The 22,629-nt window shown below is 27.7% G+C and overlaps 4 protein-coding genes across 8 annotated transcripts in view; 1 reads left to right on the top strand and 3 right to left on the bottom strand.

Moving 5' to 3' along the window:
• Positions 1-2,462, bottom strand: LOC105257384. 4 transcript variants are annotated; one of them, XM_011267967.3, is made up of 2 exons: positions 1,631-1,797; positions 1-1,548 (listed from the first exon to the last, which is right to left on the bottom strand). In XM_011267967.3, exons 1-2 carry the CDS (start codon positions 1,750-1,752, stop codon positions 174-176), a joined length of 1,497 nt encoding a protein of 498 aa, XP_011266269.1. In that variant the 5' UTR covers positions 1,753-1,797; the 3' UTR covers positions 1-173. The 4 variants fall into 4 exon arrangements, with proteins under 4 accessions (XP_011266269.1, XP_025268431.1, XP_011266271.1 ...); XM_025412646.1 differs by lacking the exon at positions 1,631-1,797 and adding an exon at positions 2,401-2,462 and having other exon boundaries at positions 2-1,548; XM_011267969.3 differs by lacking the exon at positions 1,631-1,797 and adding an exon at positions 2,273-2,391 and having other exon boundaries at positions 6-1,548.
• A 55-nt stretch (positions 2,463-2,517) lies between these two features.
• Positions 2,518-4,878, top strand: LOC105257383 (zinc finger protein 37). Its single transcript, XM_025412647.1, has 4 exons — positions 2,518-3,006; positions 3,143-3,388; positions 3,538-4,038; positions 4,144-4,878. The coding sequence occupies exons 1-4, from the start codon at positions 2,818-2,820 to the stop codon at positions 4,687-4,689; spliced, it is 1,482 nt and encodes a 493-aa protein (XP_025268432.1). The 5' UTR covers positions 2,518-2,817; the 3' UTR covers positions 4,690-4,878.
• Positions 4,879-8,542: 3,664 nt separating this feature from the next.
• On the bottom strand, positions 8,543-11,666 carry LOC112639271. Its single transcript, XM_025412648.1, has 2 exons — positions 11,314-11,666; positions 8,543-9,500 (listed from the first exon to the last, which is right to left on the bottom strand). Exons 1-2 carry the CDS (start codon positions 11,341-11,343, stop codon positions 8,817-8,819), a joined length of 714 nt encoding a protein of 237 aa, XP_025268433.1. The 5' UTR covers positions 11,344-11,666; the 3' UTR covers positions 8,543-8,816.
• A 6,017-nt stretch (positions 11,667-17,683) lies between these two features.
• LOC105257380 (calcium/calmodulin-dependent protein kinase kinase 2) overlaps positions 17,684-22,629 on the bottom strand; it is a 65,138-nt gene continuing 60,192 nt past the window's right edge. For both annotated transcript variants that reach the window (XM_011267963.3, XM_011267962.3), the window contains 3 exons: positions 21,110-21,472; positions 18,810-18,997; positions 17,684-18,207 (listed from right to left, as the gene is read on the bottom strand). In XM_011267963.3, coding sequence (XP_011266265.1) covers positions 18,153-18,207; positions 18,810-18,997; positions 21,110-21,472 — 606 coding nt within the window. In that variant the 3' untranslated portion in view covers positions 17,684-18,152. The remainder of the gene's footprint in view (positions 18,208-18,809; positions 18,998-21,109; positions 21,473-22,629) is intronic.

Below are 22,629 nucleotides of genomic sequence, written 5' to 3' on the forward strand. Positions count from 1 at the left end.
CACAAAACAGGATATACCTATAAATATTGTGACACAATCAGTGTTGAAACTTATATTTTCAAATCTTTGAAATAAAAAAATTATTCTGTTCTATAAATGTGGATTTAAAAATATATAATAAAAATATAGAAAACAAGATTTTAGAATATACATATCTGTGTGTTGCCTTTGTTTCAAGGAACTCTTTTCTGATATTTGAGCGCCAGACTATTTAATGGCGGTCTAGCTTTCAGAATTCCAAGATCAATGGCATGACCGGTGAGAGGACAGCTTTGATGTTTACGCCTATAATTCGTATTGCAAACATTCTTTTCTTGTCGTACCACGTATCTAGGAAAATAATGTATGCGTTTTTTCTGTATCGTCGAGCACGGCGGCATCGTTACTACCAAGTCTTGCTTGTGAATCTTGCCTATCGGTTCCGGAAAAAGACGTTCATTCAGCAGATATTGTTGCAAAGATCCTGACGACCGAGACGATGCCAATGTATGACTCGAGCCATGCGTTTCAAAGTAATTCTGCTCTCGAAATTTTCTCAAGTTTTCTACTTCTTGGTCCATGGGACTATCAATAATGAAATTATCATCGTGCTCCAAGCATTGGTCCCTTTGCTCGCAATATTTCGGCAAATTGTACATTCGTATGCATTCATCTTTGTCAAATTTCGCGACCCTTTTTGGCTCGTTTCTGCAACAACAAGAACAATCTTGTTTGCGTAATTGCATTGCTTTTTTACTTCGTGTCGGTGATTTCGAGATAGGTCTTTCACTTGACTTTGGTATTTGCCTCTTTGATCTAATAGTCTTTCGTAATGTTGACTTTGACAACTTTCGCGAAGACACTTGAATTCCTTTGCTCGAAGTGCAGGCGGTATCATCGGATCCGCTTTGTTCGCTCGCCAGTGAATTTGCGGGTGCTGTCGGGGATGCTGGGAATGATTGCATCTTATCAACATACTTGTGTTTGTGTTTCGACAGTGTTGATTTTTCATCAGGAATGATATCTTGCATCCTTGGGCTTGTCATGAATCTGTGGTAACTAGACGATCGCGGACACGTTCGCAAACAATCTCCCTCACCTCCAGTTTGTAATTCACAGATTTTGTTTTGTACATTGCGAAGAAATTGAGATCTAGGTGTATAATCGATTTTTTTAACTCTCCTAAATGTTTCACAACTAATCGGCGAAGATAGTGCAGTTTTATCATAAGTTTCTTTTATGGATTTAAATTCAAGTTGGCTTCTGCAATGACGACAAGGTGAAACAGGTTTGCGTTGAGTTCTTGATGACCTTATGTGTATCTTATTCATTTCATTACAATAACACCCTTTTACTGGCTTTCTAGGTGCAAATTGCTCTCGTGGTTTTTTAGATGTTAGTGTTAGTTTTTCAAACATGTTTGGCACTGACATGGTTGTGCGTTTAGGATTGACACAAAAATTTGGATTTAAAACAGCATTGATTTCACTTGAATCATTACGCAATTTCCATAAATTAGTTTTTCTTCTCATACAACTGCATTGACTTTTATGATTATTTACCAAAGATCTGCAAAGAGACATTATAAATTGTATAAAATAATATATATTACATTTTTTTTTACTTATAATACAAAACAAAAGCCATTTACAATTGCGAACGTAATTTCTTCATTTCGCTATTAATCCTTTTAGAGTTTTCATCAATATATGCTAACAATGTTCGACTTTTCTTGCGTAATTTTTCTAAGCAATCGTTGAATGTCTCTCCCATATGTTTAAGACTTTCGATAAATTGCCATTGACATTATATATTGCAAAATTGCAAATATTGAAATATATTTTATTCATACAATTTAATAGTAATTAATTTTTTACAACAATCAAATTTGTTTAAATTAAAATTAAAGAATGTGAATGTTATATATTGTATAAAATGTTATATTGGTAATCAAAGTTAATAAATTAGAACAAATAAATTAAAATTAATTTAAACATATAATATTATAGATTAAAGCTTTTGCTTTAATATTTTCTTTTCATGTAGAAATATACCGTTTTCTTAACCTAATTTAACCTCCAAAGTGTCTATGTTATTCAATATTTCTTCAAAATCAAGCAACAAGAAATTTATCAACGTTGAAAATTTGTGGAATTTTTATAATATTTTTGTTCACTTTTTTTTTCGCGATTTCCCCAATATTTAATACGTGCTCCAAAAAACTTCGAATACGCACCAATCACCATTGACATAAAGTTTACATTCACATTGGACAATAACAAAAAAAAGAGACCTTCCAGGTTAGCCAAATCTCGAAAGCACATTCATTTAAATATTCATTCAAGCGAATTCAACAATCTCTCGTTCATGTGACTACTTCATTGTGGTCTTCTACGACGCCATATTAATATTGGGACGCACTTGTTACGTATGCGTGTTTCATTCGGCAATCGCAACGCTCGTGGCATCCTTGTCACTGAATGAATCGCCGAATGTTAAACAGAGACAGACAACGCTCGCAAGCGCTACCTATGATCAAGTGGAACGCGGAAGGTCATTATTTCCAGAAGGACGCGGTGTAGGTACGTATGCGTGTGTGCGCACGATCTTTATAATCACAAATAAAGCGCGCGTATTCCGCGCGTTAATGCATCGCTCGACGATTGACGGCAGGTGACATTACGACGGATTCATTCGCGAGGCACGAGATGCGGTCGACCTGACCCTTGTCGCCTCGTGATTCACGACACAATAGATCGCCTGTTTTAGGTTAGAAAACATTAGCGCACGCGATATCGTGGCAATATCATACTTCCTCCGAAAATATCCTTCCACATCATGGACTTATCCGAGGACCAGTTGTCGGAAGACGTGAACAATCGTACGTTGCCGCAATTCTCCGAAATACGCCTGCCGTTGAACGCTTCTCTCAGGAATGGAAACGTGCAGTTACCGAATGATGAGAATGTGCAGTTTCAAAGCTCTGCCATGAAGAGCTCGCGAAATTTGACACTGAAACAGATACCGGTAATTTTCTTTCTTCTTCAAATCTTCTTCAAATCTTCCTCCGAACTCTGCTTTTCTCTCCCTATTTTTTCTTCGCTCTCTCATCTAGTTAAAATATTTTTGCTTCTTTTTTCATTTCTTTATTTTCTATTTTTAGGATATAACTTCATTGCTAGACTCGTGTGATTTATCCCTCATCGCGCGTATTTACGAGGAACCAATCATGAAGCAGATGATCAATCCGATTTTTAGTTCAAATAATACACTCAATACACAATCAAATATTATGCCGAATAATATTTCGGATATTATTGGTTCCATGTATTCATCTTCCATATTGCAAGAAAATGCTGTAAAGCAAGAGCTAGATGTTCAGCCTAGAAAGGAGATAAACTTGAATAAGGTATATATACTTGATAATATTTCTCAAATAAGTTATATACTTGATAATATTGATTTTTTAATTATTTTCCATTATACACATATATATATATATATATATATATATATATATATATTTATATTACATATATATATTTATTTCTATTGTAGGACTCTCAGATTCAATTGAATCAACAGCAAACCATGCTGACCGAGTACTTTCAGAAAATACAAGCTACGTCTTTGCAACAGTTAATTAAACTGCAGACAGAACAAGTAAAGAAACAGGGAAAAATACAGCAAGCAATGCAGGAGCAAAAAACACAAGAGCAAACACAGAATAGTATTTTAAATATACCAAGCGTTCGGAGTCTTCATCAAAGTAATAGCAACTTCATAAACTCAGATCAGATGATAGTGGCCATTAATCCGAATGATCTACAAAATGAGCAAGGAGAGAATGAAAACAATTTGCAACCTGTACCTAAAGTAGAGCGACTAGTTAAAACCAGTTTATCGAAAATTGATAAGAAATTGAAATTTCGAGCGAAAATCAGTGGGATTAAAGTGAGTGTTGGCTACGATGGAACGACTCTTTATTCCTGTTCAGAGTGCAATTCAAGATATTCAGACAAGTTGAACATCGAACGACATATACAGGCTCATTTACGGGTACGTATTATGTATTGTATTATCTTCAATGTGTGGGTATGCGATTTTCGATAAACAGATTATTAAGAAAAAGACACATATTAAATGGAACAATTTATTATGTAGGAACGCAAATATGAATGCAAAGAATGTGGTGCCATGTTGAAAAGAAAAGAGCATCTAGATCAGCACATGCGCGGTCATTCAAACGAGCGACCCTATAAATGCATAATATGCCTCAAGGCATTCAAGAGAAACGAACATTTAACGAGACATGGTGTTATTCATACCGGCAACAAGGATTTTACTTGTCCCGAGTGTTCGAAAGCATTCTCACGCAAGGACCATTTAAATAAGCACATACAAACGCATTTAGGCATTCGAAAGAATAAAACAAAGGATGGTTCTTATTATATCAATCAAAAAGATACGATGACGTTATTTGATAACAGGATTAATCCTACAATGATGCTAAAACAAGAAACAAAGGATATAAAGGATCCTTGCTTACTGAAACATGAATCCAATTTTCTGCAGCATCTTCAGAAGAATCCAACCCTGTTGCATACATTCTCTTCCCTTAAAGAGCAAATATCAAGAAGTGTAAATGTGCCTCAACAAGCACAGAGCGACAATACAAACGGAAATGCAAGGTATTTAACGCCATCTTAGTTGTAAATGAAATATAACGCATATCCCAAAGCAATAGATGGTGAATAATAAAAATAGTTTACATGCGCTGTCGATATCAATAGAAGATAAGAGCCGTTGCAAGTAACTAATTTCAATTTTCGAATTCATATTTTGATACTATAAACGATTATAATAATTCTGAGACTTATAGTTTAACAGTAAAACAAATTGAAAATGTATGTATTAAAGAATGTCTATTGTAAAGAAAAAGAAATATAATTGGCATATATATGTGTATATGATCAAATATATTTCTGTATTATTGCGACGTGTATTATTATCAAATATATTTCTTTATAAATATTTACAATATCTAATAATTGAATACACATGTCTCAGAATTGATTAAAAATATATGCAATATCAAAATTAAGAACTCTAAATATAAAGCGCGAGAAACTCTTGAGTTTTTTTTAACTATAGAGTACTTTATTTTGTCCAAGCATGTCTCTTGAATTATTTATGCAATTCTGACAAATTATGCTTTACTTGTCACTCTTATGAAATAATCCAAATTATATTTAAAATGAATCGATATAATGCTCAATAATTGTTGAGATAAAAAATATGATAACAATAGATTAGAATTGTTAAATGATTAATATCCTCTACAGCTAATTCAAGTAAAACAGATAAACATTTAATTATATAAATTTTTTTATGCATTAATTTATCCCAATGATTATATTCATGTGCTAAAATACTTATTTTAAATACAAAAATTTTGAAATAGACTTCTAAATTTTTCCATGTGATATCTTTTAAGAATTCTAAGAACTAAGATAATGAGAGTAATGCATTAATTAACACATATGTATATGTATATATTTCTATGTTCAAAAATATTCAAAAAAAAATACACACGCATACACATACATACACGTTTATTTCGAAAAGAAATATATACACATATTAAATGCATTAATTTTTCACATAAGATTCACGAACAATCATTTCATCGTAAAACATTACATAAGACAACATAACATATTATTTTGTTCGTGAAACGCACAGGGTAATGCGTACGTTCAATGTACTGAAAAGAAATAGCTTAATCTTTTATTACACTATGTTTTATTCAAAAATATCTCATTCGGAAAAATACATACGTCACTTTTTTAATTATCTTTTAGTTATTATACAAATTATCTCAGAATAAATACTGAAGTCTTGTGTAAACGCACATGTTTCAAAAAGTTTTATATTAAAGATGAATTATATTAATGCACATTCACTATCTAATAGAAAGGCTCATATTTCTAGTTAATCTCAACCAAAAACAAAATAAAAAAAATATCGCTCTTAGGCTTTTATATGATTTTTATTCGATAAAAATCCTATTAAATTATCAGAGAGGCATATATTATTAAAGATTTCAGCGATTGTTAAGCTTGCATTAAATCTTTGAATATAATTTAGATTCGTAAGCGCGACACACACACACACACACATACATACACACACACACAAAAGTAAAGCGCATTTGCAGAATCGCATAAATAATTTGTGACAATTACAAGAGATAAATAAAACATTAAATAATAATTATGAGAAAATAAAAATAATTGAAATAAAAATAATTGAAAAAATAATTGTGAGAAATTAATTTGCAGATAGAATAAAATATTTTCTGACAAACAAATACTATAATTTAAAAATTCGAAAGCTCTTTATATTTAAGTTTTTTAATATTTATATTTTTTTACATACATTTGTATTTGATTTTTAATTAAAGGTTTAGTACGGCTCTTAATTCATTTGAAAAAATATAAATTGGAAGAATATAAAAATATAAATAAATTGGAAAAAATATCGACAATCTGATTTAATATGAAAAGATAATAAGAGATACTGGCGCGAATTTGATATCTTAATAAACCAATACATATTAATTAGATAAATTCTTAAAATTCGTTGCGAAAGTTAGTGTTCAATAGAAATAATAAATAATAAACTGCCAGAAATTTTGTTAGGAATTTACAGGATAAATTATTTACTTACATATATACATTTGATTTGATGGAGACGCTTATAACATATTGAATTTTCAGCAATTTAAATTGCTGAAAATAAAATATTTCTTTTTCACGGGTATTTTTTTGAATAATTTTTATTATAATTACGATATACATATTTTAAAAAAAACTCGATATCTTTTAATGTATAATCTTTCAATAAAAATGAAAAATTGATGGTATTCATATACATGAAAAAATATACTTGTATAAAAATAAGCAACATTATCATCTCAAATGACTTGTATTGATTCATCACAGAGTGTTTTGATCTAGAATCTATCATTTTTCATTTTTTTCCGAGCAAATTATTCATTACTTCTCTTTACTCATTTTATTCTTTACTCTTTACTCATTTTATATTTTTTGAAGGCTGATTTTTATAATTCCAACAGGATATTAGATATTGGCTGGTAATTAAAAATATGACAAGTGCATGTTTGCTAAAATTTACATTAAATTATATGTATATATAAGTTGTGTGTGTGTGTGTACACACACACACACACACACACACACACACACACACACACACACACACACACACATATATATATATACACATTCATACATAATAGTTAATCTTTTGATATTTACAAAGTAAATTCCATATTAAATTTTAAATACTATCTTTGCATTATACTTTATTTTGCTCATTTATTTAAAAAATATCTAAAAAACGCATTGCACTTGGTAATATTTTTAAATTACTCGCCTATTCGATGGTCCAATTTTAATTTATATACATTGATACTAGAATGAGAGATCCTTGAAGGACTTCCATGTATTGTACATGTATTGTTATATGGAAGAGAATCGTGATTACAAGTTCTTTAAATTGTAACACACACATGCATGTGTACACATATGAATTAGATATAAAAGAATTAGAATATTAACAACTTGGACTCTCTCGTGTATCATGTAACAATACAACCAAAGACTGCACACATTTGTGTGAAAAATAGCAGTATCCTAGATTGTTTATGCGTTGGAATCCTTAGTAAATTACTCTCTTCTATAATTTAATCGTTTTTATCAAATAAAGATATTTATATGTAAAAGAAAAGCGATAAACATTTTTTTTAGACTGCGACTTTTTTTTTACATTTTTTATTGAGATTAGTTAGAGATACATAAGATCTTATTATTAGATAGTAAATGTGCATTTATATAACTTGTCTTTAATACATAACATTTTTTGATGCAATGAATATGTGTTTACCAACTTCATGCATTTATTCTGCGAAATAATTGTTGTTGTACAATAATAACTAAAAGATAATTAAAAAAGTGACATATGTATTTTTCCGAACAAAATATTTTTGAATAAAACACAGTGTAATAAAAAATTAAACTATTCTTTCCCATGTAGTACATCGAATGTTCACAATTTGCATCGCATAAAGTGTTGTATATTTTTATGCAATGTTGTACAGTGAAATGATCATCCGTGAACGTTATGTAAAAAAGTTGATACGTTTAGTTTGAACTTAGCATGACATTTAAATTAATTCTTTGCACACGAAATTCTATCGTATGTCATATCCTATATTCAAATATATAACATTCTTTCATCATTTGTTACGTACTTTGAAAATTTATAAGTATTATGAAAGCATTATTTAATCTCTTATTAAATATAAAATTTATTTATTTTAGCAAAAATTTATTTTATAAAATTTATTTTAGCAAGATATGCAAAAGATAATAATATAGTACAAAAATATAAAATTCTAGTATCTCCGTATGTGATATTTTCATTCCTCTATCGTTCTCTCTTTTCCTCTTCTCTCTTATTCTTCTGCTTTAATATTAATACTAAATTGAAATTGAATTCTCATTCGATGTTTACATTTTCTCATATTATCAGCGCACATTTAGCATTAAATATTATCTTTTATTTTATGTTTAGATTAAACACATCTCTTTTTATATTTGTTAAATGAAAATTACGATTGGATATCTATGTTACATATCTAGGTTCAATTTTAGATTCTAGATTTATAAAGGAAGAATTAATATAACATAATTTCTATAATCTCAATTCCTGAAAATATATTTTATACATCTCATTTCTTAGCCGATTTATTATTGTTGCATTCTTTCACTTCCACAAGAAGCACCCGATAATTTTGCGTAAATGTTATTAAGGCCAAAAAGGGATCCAAACCATTCGATCAGCTGATGACCTACCCTCGGAGATTGAAGAGTCGTTCTTGCTGTTACGATTTCTACCTCATTTTTCTTATTTATTTCTTCGTCTTGCAGCTCTAGTTGCTCCAAAGGCTGAACATCGTTAAACCAATCATCGTCAGGCAGCGTCTTCATTTTATTAGAGCTCTTTTCGTCGGAACTCATAGAGTTCACATTTTTCTCGTTTACTTTGATCGTTGTCCCTATTTTGACGGATGATTCCTTTTCGAGATTTCTTGAATTCGCTTTATTTTTATAATTCTTCAGTGTTGAGATCGTTTTTATTTCATCCAAGAAACTATTATTGGGATATTCGAGATTTGCATATCTATCTGTCTTTATCTTGTCGGACCAGATTAATTTTAAAGCTTGCAAATCAGAAACTGCCGTGTCCTTTGCCAGAATCTTTTCTACATTTGTATTGTTGGTTTGGCGGAAGAAGAGATTGTATGTGGCGCGGAGTTTTTCTAAAAATTTATCTAGAGGCTTCGTAGTATTATTTAATTGTTTTTGATATATTCCTTCTACTGGAAATAGTTTGGTTATTTGTGGCTTCGATTGTACTCTTGCGGCGAGGAGCTGTAAGATATAGCAAAAGATAAAAAATTTCTATATCATAATTTCTATTCCAATATATATATATAGTAATTTTTTAAATATAAACAAATTTAGTTTAGTTGAAACGAAAAATGTACATTTCTCTTATATTATTCTAATTTTTAAATATAATATTTAATATATAATATTAATGGTTCAATTGGTATCAGGATGATGTAAATATATGTATATGTATTGTGTATGTGCATATGTGTAATAGATGGAGTCTTTCCCACAAAGTGAATTTTATCGGACATGATGATGTAATATACTGCGGATAGGTGATACAACATATAATCGTTTATTACGACATATCTTCGCCACTCACTGAATCTATCAGCATCGTACGGTAGATTTCATTTTCACAAAAATTATAAGTTATGTTGACAAGTATAAGTTATGGCGATTTTCACGCTCTGATTAAGAATAAGCACTATTTTTCGTAAAAAGTCTATCATTAAAAGACGGAAATAATTATGTTTAAAGTTTTGATATTCTCATGATGCAATTAGAAAATTAATCTACTTGATATAAAATATTCCAATAACAAAAATTGGATCAAATATATTTCTATATAAAGAGCATTCCTGAAAAATATATATTATATATATATATATAGCTTACAACTTTAAGAAAAACTTATTTCATTAAATAATTTATTAAAATTAATTTAAAAAACGATAAAGAGATAAAAAGTAGTATGAAAAGACTTGAAAAATAAACCGATACTTTTTTTGAACTAGATTAACAGAAATAATAAAATTCGAAAATTTTTAATACAGAAAAAGATAAAACAAAATCGAGAATTAATCATTTAGATTGTTGACTGGACTCTCTTTAATAAAAATCTAGGTGTGTCAATATTGGATAAGTGTAAAAATGTAGTTTCGGATTAAAATTATTTTGTTTTCTAATATTAGTGGATAACTTCAACGAAACATCAGAAGTTGAAAATCATCATCCATCATAGTTTTTTTAGAAACTTATGAAGGGAATTAAATCATAATTTGATGACAAAAAACAATAAAATTTTCTCTAAATAAGTAAAAAAAGATATCAATAGAGGAATTACCGCGAAAAAGAAATTGCCAATCGATGAAAGCACAAAAAGATGACATGTCATATGTTAAATTATTGATAATGAAATGAGATCAAGGACGAAAACATTTAAAGGAACTCTATTGTAAGACATATAAACATGATGTATCTGATCTGAGTTAAATATAGTCTATTTAAATTTTGTGAAATTGATTAATGATTGGAAAATAAAAGGACTGTAATTTCATATCCTATAATTTAAGAGAGAGGAATTTTCTCTTTCAATCTTTTAATTATTGAATTATTTAATTAGGAAAATATAACGTTAATTTTAGCAGATATATATGAATAAGAAATCAATAAAAACTTATAAAAGTATATTTCAATTTATAAATAAAGTAAAATCTAAATCAATTTATAAATAAAGTAAAAAGATTTATAAAATACATTTTATTATATAGAAAGATAGATTGTAGAAGAAAAAGTTAATCAAATTTTGGTAAAAATAATATTCTGACGCAATTACTTTATTAAAGAAAAAATTGAATATGTATATTTTAGAGAAATATACGTATCTTTTTTTAAATTTATCCTCAACATATTTACATGTGTATAAAAGTAAAAATTTAAATTAGAAAAAAATCTTTCATCGATTCACAAAAAGATACAAATAACATTAAGAATAATTTTATGATATTTTAATATGATTTCTATAAACATGTAAAAGATGTAAAGTAATCAGTTATATGATACTTACACAAAAGAGGCAATACCCTAAGAGTTTCATAGTTCTGAGCGTATTTTCCGATGGGACGTTTTATGACTTCTTTAGACAGTCCGGACGATCGACTGAAGCCTTCTTTGATTTCAAAACCTCTTTATACTTACGTGCAATGCAAGAACATGAGTGTATACCACGATTGATTGGCTTTCGCGGCTTACATCCATTGTCTTTTGCCTGGGCCTCTACAAACCATCGGTATAAAGTTGCTCAACGAGAGTTGACAGTCGTGGCACGCATGGTTGCTTTGTAGTCGACTCCGTTTGTACATTGATATACGATATTGGTCCTCGATTTTTTTATGGTAGGTCAAGGTATTGCCAAAAACGCTTCAGTCATATCACAATTTATATAAGGCAAAAATTGATGGATGAATTTTGTATTAATTTATTTTCATCGAGTGCTGATATAATATAGCAAAGGAATATAGTGATATATACTAAGTTCCTTCAAATGTAATTTTTCTCTTAGAGTTTATTAGATTTTAATTTTTTTTATTTTATTACATGTGTGTCATATTTTTTTACAAAATGCTAATTTTAAGAGCGATGTGTATAGGGAAAAAATAACTCATGAAGAGAGCTTTCTGCTTCTGACGTAGTCAGAATGTAATTTATTTAACAAAACGGCAGAATGTACACGAGAGTAAAATATATTCATGTATAAATTTACAATAAGAATTTCAATGGGCGCAACATGGGCAAGTTTTTTACGCTCACCTAGATCATCGGCGGTCATGTTACAATTATATTTGAATATCTTAAATTTTTTTTGTACAAGATAGGTCTAGTTACACCTTCTTAATCAACAGAGAATCTTGCGTTTTGTCTTTATGTGCTGAAACACTCAAATGTATGTAATACATTATAATGAAAGAAAAGTAAAGAAAGAAAGCATGTTAAATTTAAAATCTCTGTCTCTTTCAAACTTATATTAAATTAACTTACTGATCAGTTTTTGGATAACAAGATTTTTTTTCTTATAATTTGACGATTATTAATATGTAAAATATTAGATTGAGATCGGTCACGAGAGACATAACTAAGAAATGTGTTTTTTTTTGAGTGTTTGAGCATTACATATACGATATGGAGATTCGATAATTTAAAGAGTAATAGATGAATGAAATTTTTATTATCTTCTAAGGAATGAAGATTTTTTCAAGTGTATAAAAAATATAATATACATATTTATATAAACTAAAATATATGTATGTAATGTTGTTAGTTCTAGAATATTATATAGTTTTAAAAGTGAATATTTAAGGAGCCATATGAAAAGGAAAAAAAGAAAAAAAAATGAAAGAAAAAACTGCAAAAATTGAAATATATCTAAATATGTAATATCACGAAAGCATATAGAATAAGGAAGATTATCGAACAATATTCGTATATATATTGTACAATATTTTAATTTGCCGAGAAATAGCTGTAGGATGAGTTAAAGTGGACTATTAAAATTTTTACAGACTCTATATTGGCTTAATGAAAGGCTAATACGCGAGGGAGAACAGTAGCATAGGAGATAAATCACGAGAGATTTAATAGTTGAGTCGAGTTTTGCAAGGCAACTGACATTAATGCAAAGATAAAAAGGATTTATTACATAGACGAGCAATTACATTATTTCAGTTACTACAAATGTGCCATAAGATTTTCTTATTTTGACTAGTTTCGAAAAATTGATCGCAAATAGAAACTAGTTCAGCGGAGAGGACTATTATAGATACCAAATATGGTAAGATAGTATAATTTTTTAACGAAATGTTTTCGATTGGAAGGTATATAGAATTGCTTTTTATTGGCATCATATCCATTAGTTTAGGAATTTTGTGCGCGATAGTTGCAGTATCGTGCAATCTATGTTGAAACATTAAATAAACAATTCACTTCATAAATTGTAAGTTTTTATTTAAGGAAATGTTTAATATAAATTGTACGAGATTCTTAAGTCATACTGCGCGATTCTGTGAAATTGTAAATAGTGAATAACACACAACTCACCATTTAGCAAGTAATATTCTGCAAAATTTCGGATTTAATACTAGAGAAAATTGAAGCATTTAATATCTAAGAGAGTGTTAAGAAAGTGAAAATTGTAATTTGTTTGTTTGTTCCTATATATATAATAGAAAACTTTTGAAAATTGACAAGGAAATTATTTTGTAATTACAGAGTGAAAGTAGAAATATCGAAATAATATATATGTACATATCGTGTATATTAATATACACGATACACGTATATGTATCGAGCAATATATATTGATTGTCAAGTAAAATCAAATTCTCTATAAATCAGCCATTAACGTCTCGATTGAGCAGTAAGAATTTTGGTCGTGATATTATCGAGTGCAGAGATTCATCATCTAAATCGTTTGATAGTAATAGTATATTAAGTGTATTTAGCCGACATAAAATGTGTGTATACTATAGTTTAGTTTTTACAATGAGATTAAGAAACAGCAAGATTTTTAGTGCGTGTCTAATACAGGATACAAAATATCTTGTGCAATATGTGATAAAGATAACGCAATGCGAAGTGTTATATATAACCGTTTAAATAACAATAATTTTATACCCGTAACAATTCGGAAAATGTCTACTGACAGCAAATTGCATAAATAGAACATTTATTTATTAGCTCCAATCTTTTTCTTATAAAAATATTAAATTCTACTATATAATGTATTTTTTCGAAAGAGTTTATATATATTTATTTATAATAAAAAATAATATATTTAAAAATTAAAAATATTAGATACAATCCAATATACAAAAATGTCAGAGAAAAAAAAAAAAAATATATATATATATATATATATATATATATATATATATATATAATTTCAATCACCAATTCATTTATAAAGATGTCAAATTAATAAATTATATTTTACTAAATAATATATAAAAAGTTATAAATTTATTGTACGAATAATTATAATGTAATATTATATATAACAATAATTTTAGCGTATTTGCTATCAGCAGACATTTCATCCATATTTCTGGAAGGATTCCTATTCGCATCACTTTTTTAGTTCTAAATATAACTGTCTAGATTTTGAATTATTAGACAGCATATAGAATCAATCTTGTACGATGCAATGCAGATCTTCATTTATGAGCTGCCAAGTATATCTAGTAAATGTATTAGGAAGTGTATGTATATTGTTTCTCCCATGGCATTAATTCGCCATTTTTTATAAGGCTCGTTATTCCCTATGCAATAATATGGAGAATACATTGGTTCGCATAGACTCATGCTCTAAAATTGTCATGTTAAATAAAAGTTTATGAAAACATGAATGCTGAATTGTATATTAGATAATTATCTTTATCGACTAATAAGTCCGTCGCAGTCTCCATGTGAATTATATGTATGAAATAGATTGAGATGCGTGCAAGGCTCAGGATACCCGATGCATCTCGGACCACCCGTTGTGTGAGCTCTGAAAAATCTACCTCTTAAATTCATACATTTGTTTTATATGGTCCCCCGTGTTTCAATAAGGTCCAATGAAATCACGAGTCTCTCTTTAGTTGCCTTTTCTTGGTCGTTTGGCGCCATTAAAATACAATGGAGAAATTATAAAATTTCGAGTATAATAAATTTTATGAATTCAACCAAATCACTTAATTATTCATTCTTTAACGCTAAAGTCTTTATAATACAAGACAATTCAAATTAAAAAATAAATGTTATTTTTCATTAAAGATTATATTTAAAAAATCTTTAAATTTTTTAAAACTTTTTATACTTCTCTTTCTTAAAATATAATTTTAGCAGATATATATTTATAATTAAAAGCACACAAATTTTATTTGAATGTAGAATAGGAAGCTAATTGTAAATTGCAATTATAATAAAATTCCAAATAACAATTTCTGTAGATATTATAATCTACAAAATATACGTTAAGAATTTTATTATTGATGAAGTCTATAAAATTTTTATTGTTATATAAAGAAAAATGTATTGAATAATACGAACCTAAAAAGAACATCGTTGTATCGCGGATTTTTATTTACGAGCCTATGTATTTAAAAAATATGAATATCATACATACAAAATATGAATACAATATACGTACACCTTTACATATATGTACAACTATACAACCTACGCGGCTTGTAAATCGGGAGTGAATTGCAAAAATCTGACATTTATATCGACGATAAAATCTCGGGCACATATGAGCGGTTTTCTCGCCGCGTAATTACGGTAGAAAAAACATCGATGGAAACATGTTATATACAGAGGTTGTATACATATAAGATTTATCACGATAATTTTAAAAATGTAACATGTTCTTCCTTTTTTTTCATTTTTTGCGAGAATATGAAAAGACGTGAGCTTTGCATATAAATAGCAAAAGGATGACTTCGAAAATCTCAATCTAACAATAAGAGAAATCATTGCGCAAAATGAAAAAAAGCCATCAAGTAATCAGAATCATAACTTATGTAAAAAATAGAAGAATATTATAAAACTCTAAGAGATATATATGTAAATTAATAACAGATTTAAAATATATGTAAAATATATAAAAATTTATATAATTAAATAAAAGTTTATATTTAAAAATAAGTATTAATCTATATAATAAACAATTATATATTTTTTTATATACATGACATAGTTATATAATTTATATATGTATATTTAATTAAAAAATTTAATCAATTTTTTACTTGTAAAATAATATAATTTTAATGATTTCTCTCTCTCTCTCTCTCTCTCTCTCTCTCTCTCTCTTTCTCTCTAGAATTAATTGATTACAAAATATTTTATTGGTACTCATATAAATTACAAATTAATCGTGCGGCTAAAAAAATTATATATGTGCAAGAAATTTCTTATTCACTTTTTTTGGAACAATTGTTAGTTACTTTTTTTTAATTTATTCGAATCTGCCAATCTAGTTTAGAAGAGAATTTGATTAATTATAATCAGAAATATATCACAGCAGTAAGTCAGAACTTTTCTTATGCATTTTAGAAATATTATTTTTAATGAAATTTTTAGCTGTAAATTTTTGGCTAGTAACTTTGTTTAAATCGTAATTAAATATTTTATCTTATATTTTAATTAATTTATTAATTAAAATAATATTAATTTATTAATTAATATTAAATAAAATAATATTATTTATTAATTAATTATAATATTAATTAATTCCTGTTTAATAGTATGTTCATGAAAGCTAGTATCTGCAATGTGTAGATTTTATACTTGCGTTATTTATATTTGCATATTTATATTGTTTATTTTTTTACAGAATCTATTATAAAATCCATATTGATTACAAATATGACATATTCTGTTCTTTCATATTATTTTATCTAAGTTGACGTGAAAATTTGATAAACCGAATATTCGTAAAATTGATATTCACTTTAAATTTTAACATTTAACATCGAAATCGAATGTGACGACAAATGAAAAATAAGATTTATAAAAGAAGAAAATATTGTAAATATTGTAAATATACAAATATAAAAGTTTTGTAAATATTGTAAATTACTCATACTGTAAACTTTTAGCATGACATTTTTACGTTACTGTGATAATATATAAAAAATAAAATGTTTTTATAATGAGATTTCCTCTCTAATACTAGATTGGTAGAACATAGCGATAAATCTTGAAGTTATTTAAAAATACTTTCCTTACGATATTAATGGAATGTAAAATCCGGCGAGGCATGCTTCATTTCGGATCTTTCATCATTAAATTAACCATTTGCTATCTTTCAGATATCATATACACATTTTAACGCAATAAAATTTGTCGTCCTAACCTATCATAAGACAAGAATACCATCAAATTTTGTACCATCAACTTCCCGATTAAGTTGTAACTTACATCATAAAATTCATTTTCTTGTTATAAGTATAATAATGATATAATTTGAAATTAAATAAATCACCTTTTATATTATCTCTTATTATATATACATTATTGAACAAAATTGTTTATAAATAATATTTAATCGTTTTTTCAATTTCTGAGAAATTGCTATAATGATACGTATAGTACTTTATTACTTTTTTTATACAATTATTAGTCATTCAAATTTTTATACACACACAAATATTAATAAGAATTATTTTAAATAAAATACAACAAAAAGATAATATAATGGTGATCAATCATTTAATAGTATTACACGTTATAGTAATTAAAATTTGCCAAGACTTCATTATGTAGACAATATTGGCAGTCAATAGCGAAATATACGTAAATATAATTAGAATTCTATCTTTTATATTTTTAAGAGTTATATGATGAGTTATATATATATATATATATATATATATATATATATATATTTATGTGTGATCATTAATTGTAAATAACATCATCTTATGCACCATCAACCAACAACAATCAGACAACTGACTCTATCATAATATAGAATATAAAATATTCTCAATCGCCATATTATATTTTTATTTATATTAAAAATTGTGAGATCTATCGAAAAATTTCCAATAAGCCTTTGACCCGCGTTTTTATCAGCCTCGCCGGTTTGGAGAATTTTCGCATACCGCAACATAAATAACTCACGAAAAGCTCCTATTTGTAAAACTGAAGCTAACGTTCCGCAATTTTAACGATAAAAGCAATGTGAATAAAATCGATAACATTTATTTGGAAGATTAATTTTTCGTTGGTTCGTTTGATGAATTTGTCTTTTGATGTCGCAATCGCTGGATCGCGATCGAAGCTTTCCATTTAATGTTGATCTGTCATTTAAAGATTGGGATGTATTTCCTTATTTTGTGTTACTTCATATTGATAATACCACTACCTTCTCTCGGTTTCTGTGACTGGCGACAAGGGATTTTCCACTGATATTTGTCTGTCAATAAATGAGGCAATTTAAAAAAAAATTAATAAATGTGTAGACGCAATACTAATGCGATATTATCTTTTATTATCAATTGATTTATTATCAATTTATTTTATTATCAATTGATTTATATTTAAATAGCCAAAACAATTTATTCTTCCGATAAACAAAATAAGAATAAATTACGCGTATTGTGTGTAAAAAATTAATACAATGACTGTGACATGAATAATAAATCTGCGGAATGACATATTTATGATTAAATTACATAATCATAGCTTGAATGAATGTGTAATTTCTTAAATAAAATATGAAGTTAGAAAGATCTATAAAGTAAAGCATTTTAAAATGTATGTTTCATAAATTTAAATGTGATTACGATCTTGGATACGAACATTTATATATTTCTATAGGAACATTTTTCTAAATCGACATACATTCGAATAATATAATTTGTCATATATTTGTGTTATTTCTTTTGATAAATATATTTTGATGCGAATGAGAATTTGCTAAATAAAATTCCATTATATATAAAAGGCATGAGAAAATTTTGAAGTGGAATATATTAAAAATCTCTATCCTATTCCTATGAGTAGAATAATGTTTACCTGCCACTTGTGTGCCAATCATAGGAATCCGGTGCGGAATTGCTTCTCCCGGTCTCGTGAAAACGTTCTGTCTTCGCGTCTCTTGCATCATGTTGCGGTGAAGAAGATACGCCACTTTCTTGTCCACTCGCCGGTGATTGCGTACCGTTATTTGCCGTTCGTCCAAGTCGTTTAGGCAAGAATGGATTCTGAGAAAATTAATTTGCAATTCCTCCTTAGTGTTTTACTCTGATAATTTAGGAATACGTTGAATGTTGACTTTCTTTACGAAGTTTGCGAATCGACTTTTCGCATCGGCGATAAAAATGCTAATTCGCTTGAAAGATCAATTCCATGTGAATTTCACATGAATGAAGAAAAAACATAAATAAATAAATGTTTTGATATTGAGAATGCTACGAGTTTGAATGTAAAGGGTTTCGTGGTTAAAATTATTCAAAAATATATTTGTTATCTATAATTATGATTGTCTATTTTCCATTTCTATTCTCAAGAAAAGTATAAAATTAAAATTCGAAATTACTGATTTTGAGATTGGTTTTTAGGTAGGATTTTTATAATTATTTATATTTATTAAATATTGTTAAAATTAAATATTACACATCTGTTATATAAAATCTTGCATTGTCTTTCAATAACTATAGCGATCGGCGATTGATTATAGTCATTTTGTGTGTGTGGTTGTTGCGAGATAATCATATTATTTTGCACGGTTAGCTGAACATTCATTATGGACAGTAATTGTTTTGGTGTAAATGATCTGGTCGGTAGTTAAACGTTATGATCAGCAAATGTTATGATGCCAGACGATGTAATAGTTAGTATGTGTGCCGGTATGTTTAATAAAATTTGTGGTTGATTGAATTTTGATTTAAATTTCGCAATTTTTTAAAAGAGAATCGTAGAAAATTTTATCAAATATACTATTTTTACAAAGCACGTTTTTTCCATTTTAATTTTAATTTAAGATAATCATAATAAAAACGTGTTATGAACATCAATAAATTTTATACGTATTATTCTATTTATTAGAAATATATAATATAATATTTTGTTAATATAAAATGTTTATTTGATATAAATAAATTATAAGTCAAGAATAATTGACGCGCTCTAAATGTTATTTTAATTATTGCATTTAATTGTTTTACAAGCAAAAAATCATGCTCTTTTTTTTTTCTTTTCTTCTTTTTAAAAAGATAAATAAAATGCTGCTAAAATATCTGATATTTCACAGCGTGTTTATAATGAGGTATTTCTATTGATGTTATTAAAGAGCTGAAGCGTTATTGAAATATTATTGACATGTAGACAAATAGAATCGTATGTAAAACAAAGCTCATCTAACACATCAATGAATCCGATAAATGATCGTTCTGCTTTCAGTAATTATTTTATTATTAAAACCAAACATTATAAAAATCATGATATATAACTGATGCGCGAAATCAAGTGCTTGTATTTATATTTTGTAAGATTAAACGTGAATATACATCTATTGACATTATCGACGTACAACTGTCGAAACTGTCGTTATGTAATATTTACGTGAGCACGCATCGTATCGAAGTTAAACGGATATATATCGGAATACATCGTTATGACATGTTGCAAAAGCGATCATATGACAGAGCCTGCTTTCTGATATCCACGTATCACAAATGTTTCATGAAACAAATTGCTCCTATTTGAATACAATCGCGAGAAAATGATTGTATTGTGATTTGTCAGAGATCAGTAACGCTTATAGTGTTACGATTTTTTTCAAAGAGAAAAGGAAGAATGCATTTTGCATTTCGATCAAAGCATATATTTAACAATTTAGTGTTCGCGATTTAATAAATCTAATTAAATATAGCACAACAATAGATGGGCAAAATTGATTGATAAAAGTCATTGAAGCGCAAGAAAAAACCTTTTTTCATTTTATTAATTTATTTCAAAATATTCAATATATTTTACTATATACATTAAGTTTCAGACGATATTCAATTTTAACGATATTGGATATTTTAGAATATATTAATAAAAAAAAGGTTTTTTTCTTGTGTACTTCAATATACTACACTTCGGCTTTTATTTACCAACTCTGTTCATTAGTAATTGTTATATTAATTGTTGTACTTTCTAAATCTATTTTTTATTTTTATTTTCTAATTAAAAAACAATTATCACAGAAAGTGAACACATCGTTGTATCCTCAAAAATTCTTCTACATGTTTTCTCTCGCTAATGCAATGTTAAAGTCATTTTCTTGATTTTTCCGAATTTTTAGGATCAAATATACAGTCTTCACTCACCTGAAAACTATGCTGTTTCAGCATATTCTTGACCATAAGCAAGGTGCCAAGTCTTATGACTTCTTCTTCGGTTACGGTGACTGCTACACGACAGTTATCGGTCTCGCTCGGCAGTGGATCGGTTGCGTTATTAGTCAGCCACGAGTGCTGCTTCATCTTCGAGATCGTGATTCGACTTTCCGGCACTTTATCAAGCATCCGCCCAATCAGATCGCGCATATCCGGAGACATGCGATGTGAAGGAAATACGAGCGGTTCATTACGAACAATTTCATGAATAGGTCTGCCATCGGAATCATTCCAGGGCAGATGTCCTGCCACGAGTGCGTACAACGTAACTCCCATTGACCATACATCGCAGGGCTAGAATCAAATATATATTCTTGATCAATTTTTAATTTGCTAAAGATAGTTATATAAAATGAGATTTATTGATTAGAATACTTTATTGTTTTATAATTTAAAAAATATTTGATATTTTTACTATTTATAAAGTTGAATTTAAAATATTTGCTAATATATTATTAAACTATAAAATATTTTAAAGCAACGTTACATAAATATTTTAATAACGATAAATAATATTCATAATCTTTATTAAATAATAAATTATACACAATTTGATATAGAAATCTGCTCGATCTGTTGGACGATATAAATGAATTTGTATTGATAGCATATATGTAATATCAATTTAAAATGTCAAAGTATAAGCCAAATTCTATATTGTGTCATATATCTAATTTATATCGTTATATTTAAATAAATAATTTGTAAATCCATCCAGCAGTAAAACAGCTGATAAGTCGATAAAAATTTTATTGAGAGAAAAATGCGAAAATACCGTGAGTACATTCAGTAATAATGTTATTTATACAATGTAATATGCAAATTTAAGCTTGTGCAGTGCGTAGGATTGTATAATAGAGTTATATAATTTTACGCGATTATGCGAAAAGATCACATTTAATGATTACATTATAAATATATTAGTCTATTGTTGTATCGCGTATTATAATGTAATAGATTTTCTCTTTGTAATATTTTGTGAGTTGATTTTTTAATAACAGCTTGATATTTTACTTTGAAAATTAAGAAATGTGATTTTTCTATTTTAAATATTTTAATAAATTTAATAATTTTAATAATTGAAAAATAATTTTTTCAATAATGAGAAAAATATATAAAATAGTCGTTTTGTTTTGCCTTTAAAGCTTTTAATATCTTTTACAAATATTCAGTCCGATAGAATGTAAGACGTCGGAAATTGATCATGAATATCGAGAGATGCTTTAATTACGATTGCATGAATTATTATGTTATTTCTTGCATTATTTATTAAGCATATTATTTATTAATATTTATAAATTTCGAATATTGTGGTCTATGTATGTATGCAACACATACACACGATATTCGAAATATACAAATTGTTAATAAATAATAAATAAACGATAAATATTTGTCAATAAATAATGTATCTTTATTACACATTGTTTTATAGTAATAACAACATTGTT

The sequence above is a fragment of the Camponotus floridanus genome, unplaced genomic scaffold, assembly GCF_003227725.1.
Source record: "Camponotus floridanus strain SB8 unplaced genomic scaffold, Cflo_v7.5 scaffold54, whole genome shotgun sequence".
NCBI lineage: Eukaryota > Metazoa > Arthropoda > Insecta > Hymenoptera > Formicidae > Camponotus > Camponotus floridanus.

Bases quoted from the DNA above. Each gene is read 5' to 3' on its own strand.
- LOC105257384 (XM_011267967.3), bottom strand. From the start codon at position 1,752: ATGGGAGAGACATTCAACGATTGCTTAGAAAAATTACGCAAGAAAAGT. The intron at 1,549-1,630 runs GTAAATGGCTTT...GTCTCTTTGCAG, and splicing joins AAGAAATTACGTTCGCAATT to ATCTTTGGTAAATAATCATA.
- LOC105257383 (XM_025412647.1), top strand. From the start codon at position 2,818: ATGGACTTATCCGAGGACCAGTTGTCGGAAGACGTGAACAATCGTACG. The intron at 3,007-3,142 runs GTAATTTTCTTT...TTCTATTTTTAG, and splicing joins TGACACTGAAACAGATACCG to GATATAACTTCATTGCTAGA. The intron at 3,389-3,537 runs GTATATATACTT...TTTCTATTGTAG, and splicing joins AGGAGATAAACTTGAATAAG to GACTCTCAGATTCAATTGAA.
- LOC112639271 (XM_025412648.1), bottom strand. From the start codon at position 11,343: ATGAAACTCTTAGGGTATTGCCTCTTTTGT. The intron at 9,501-11,313 runs GTAAGTATCATA...TATATCTTACAG, and splicing joins TAGGGTATTGCCTCTTTTGT to CTCCTCGCCGCAAGAGTACA.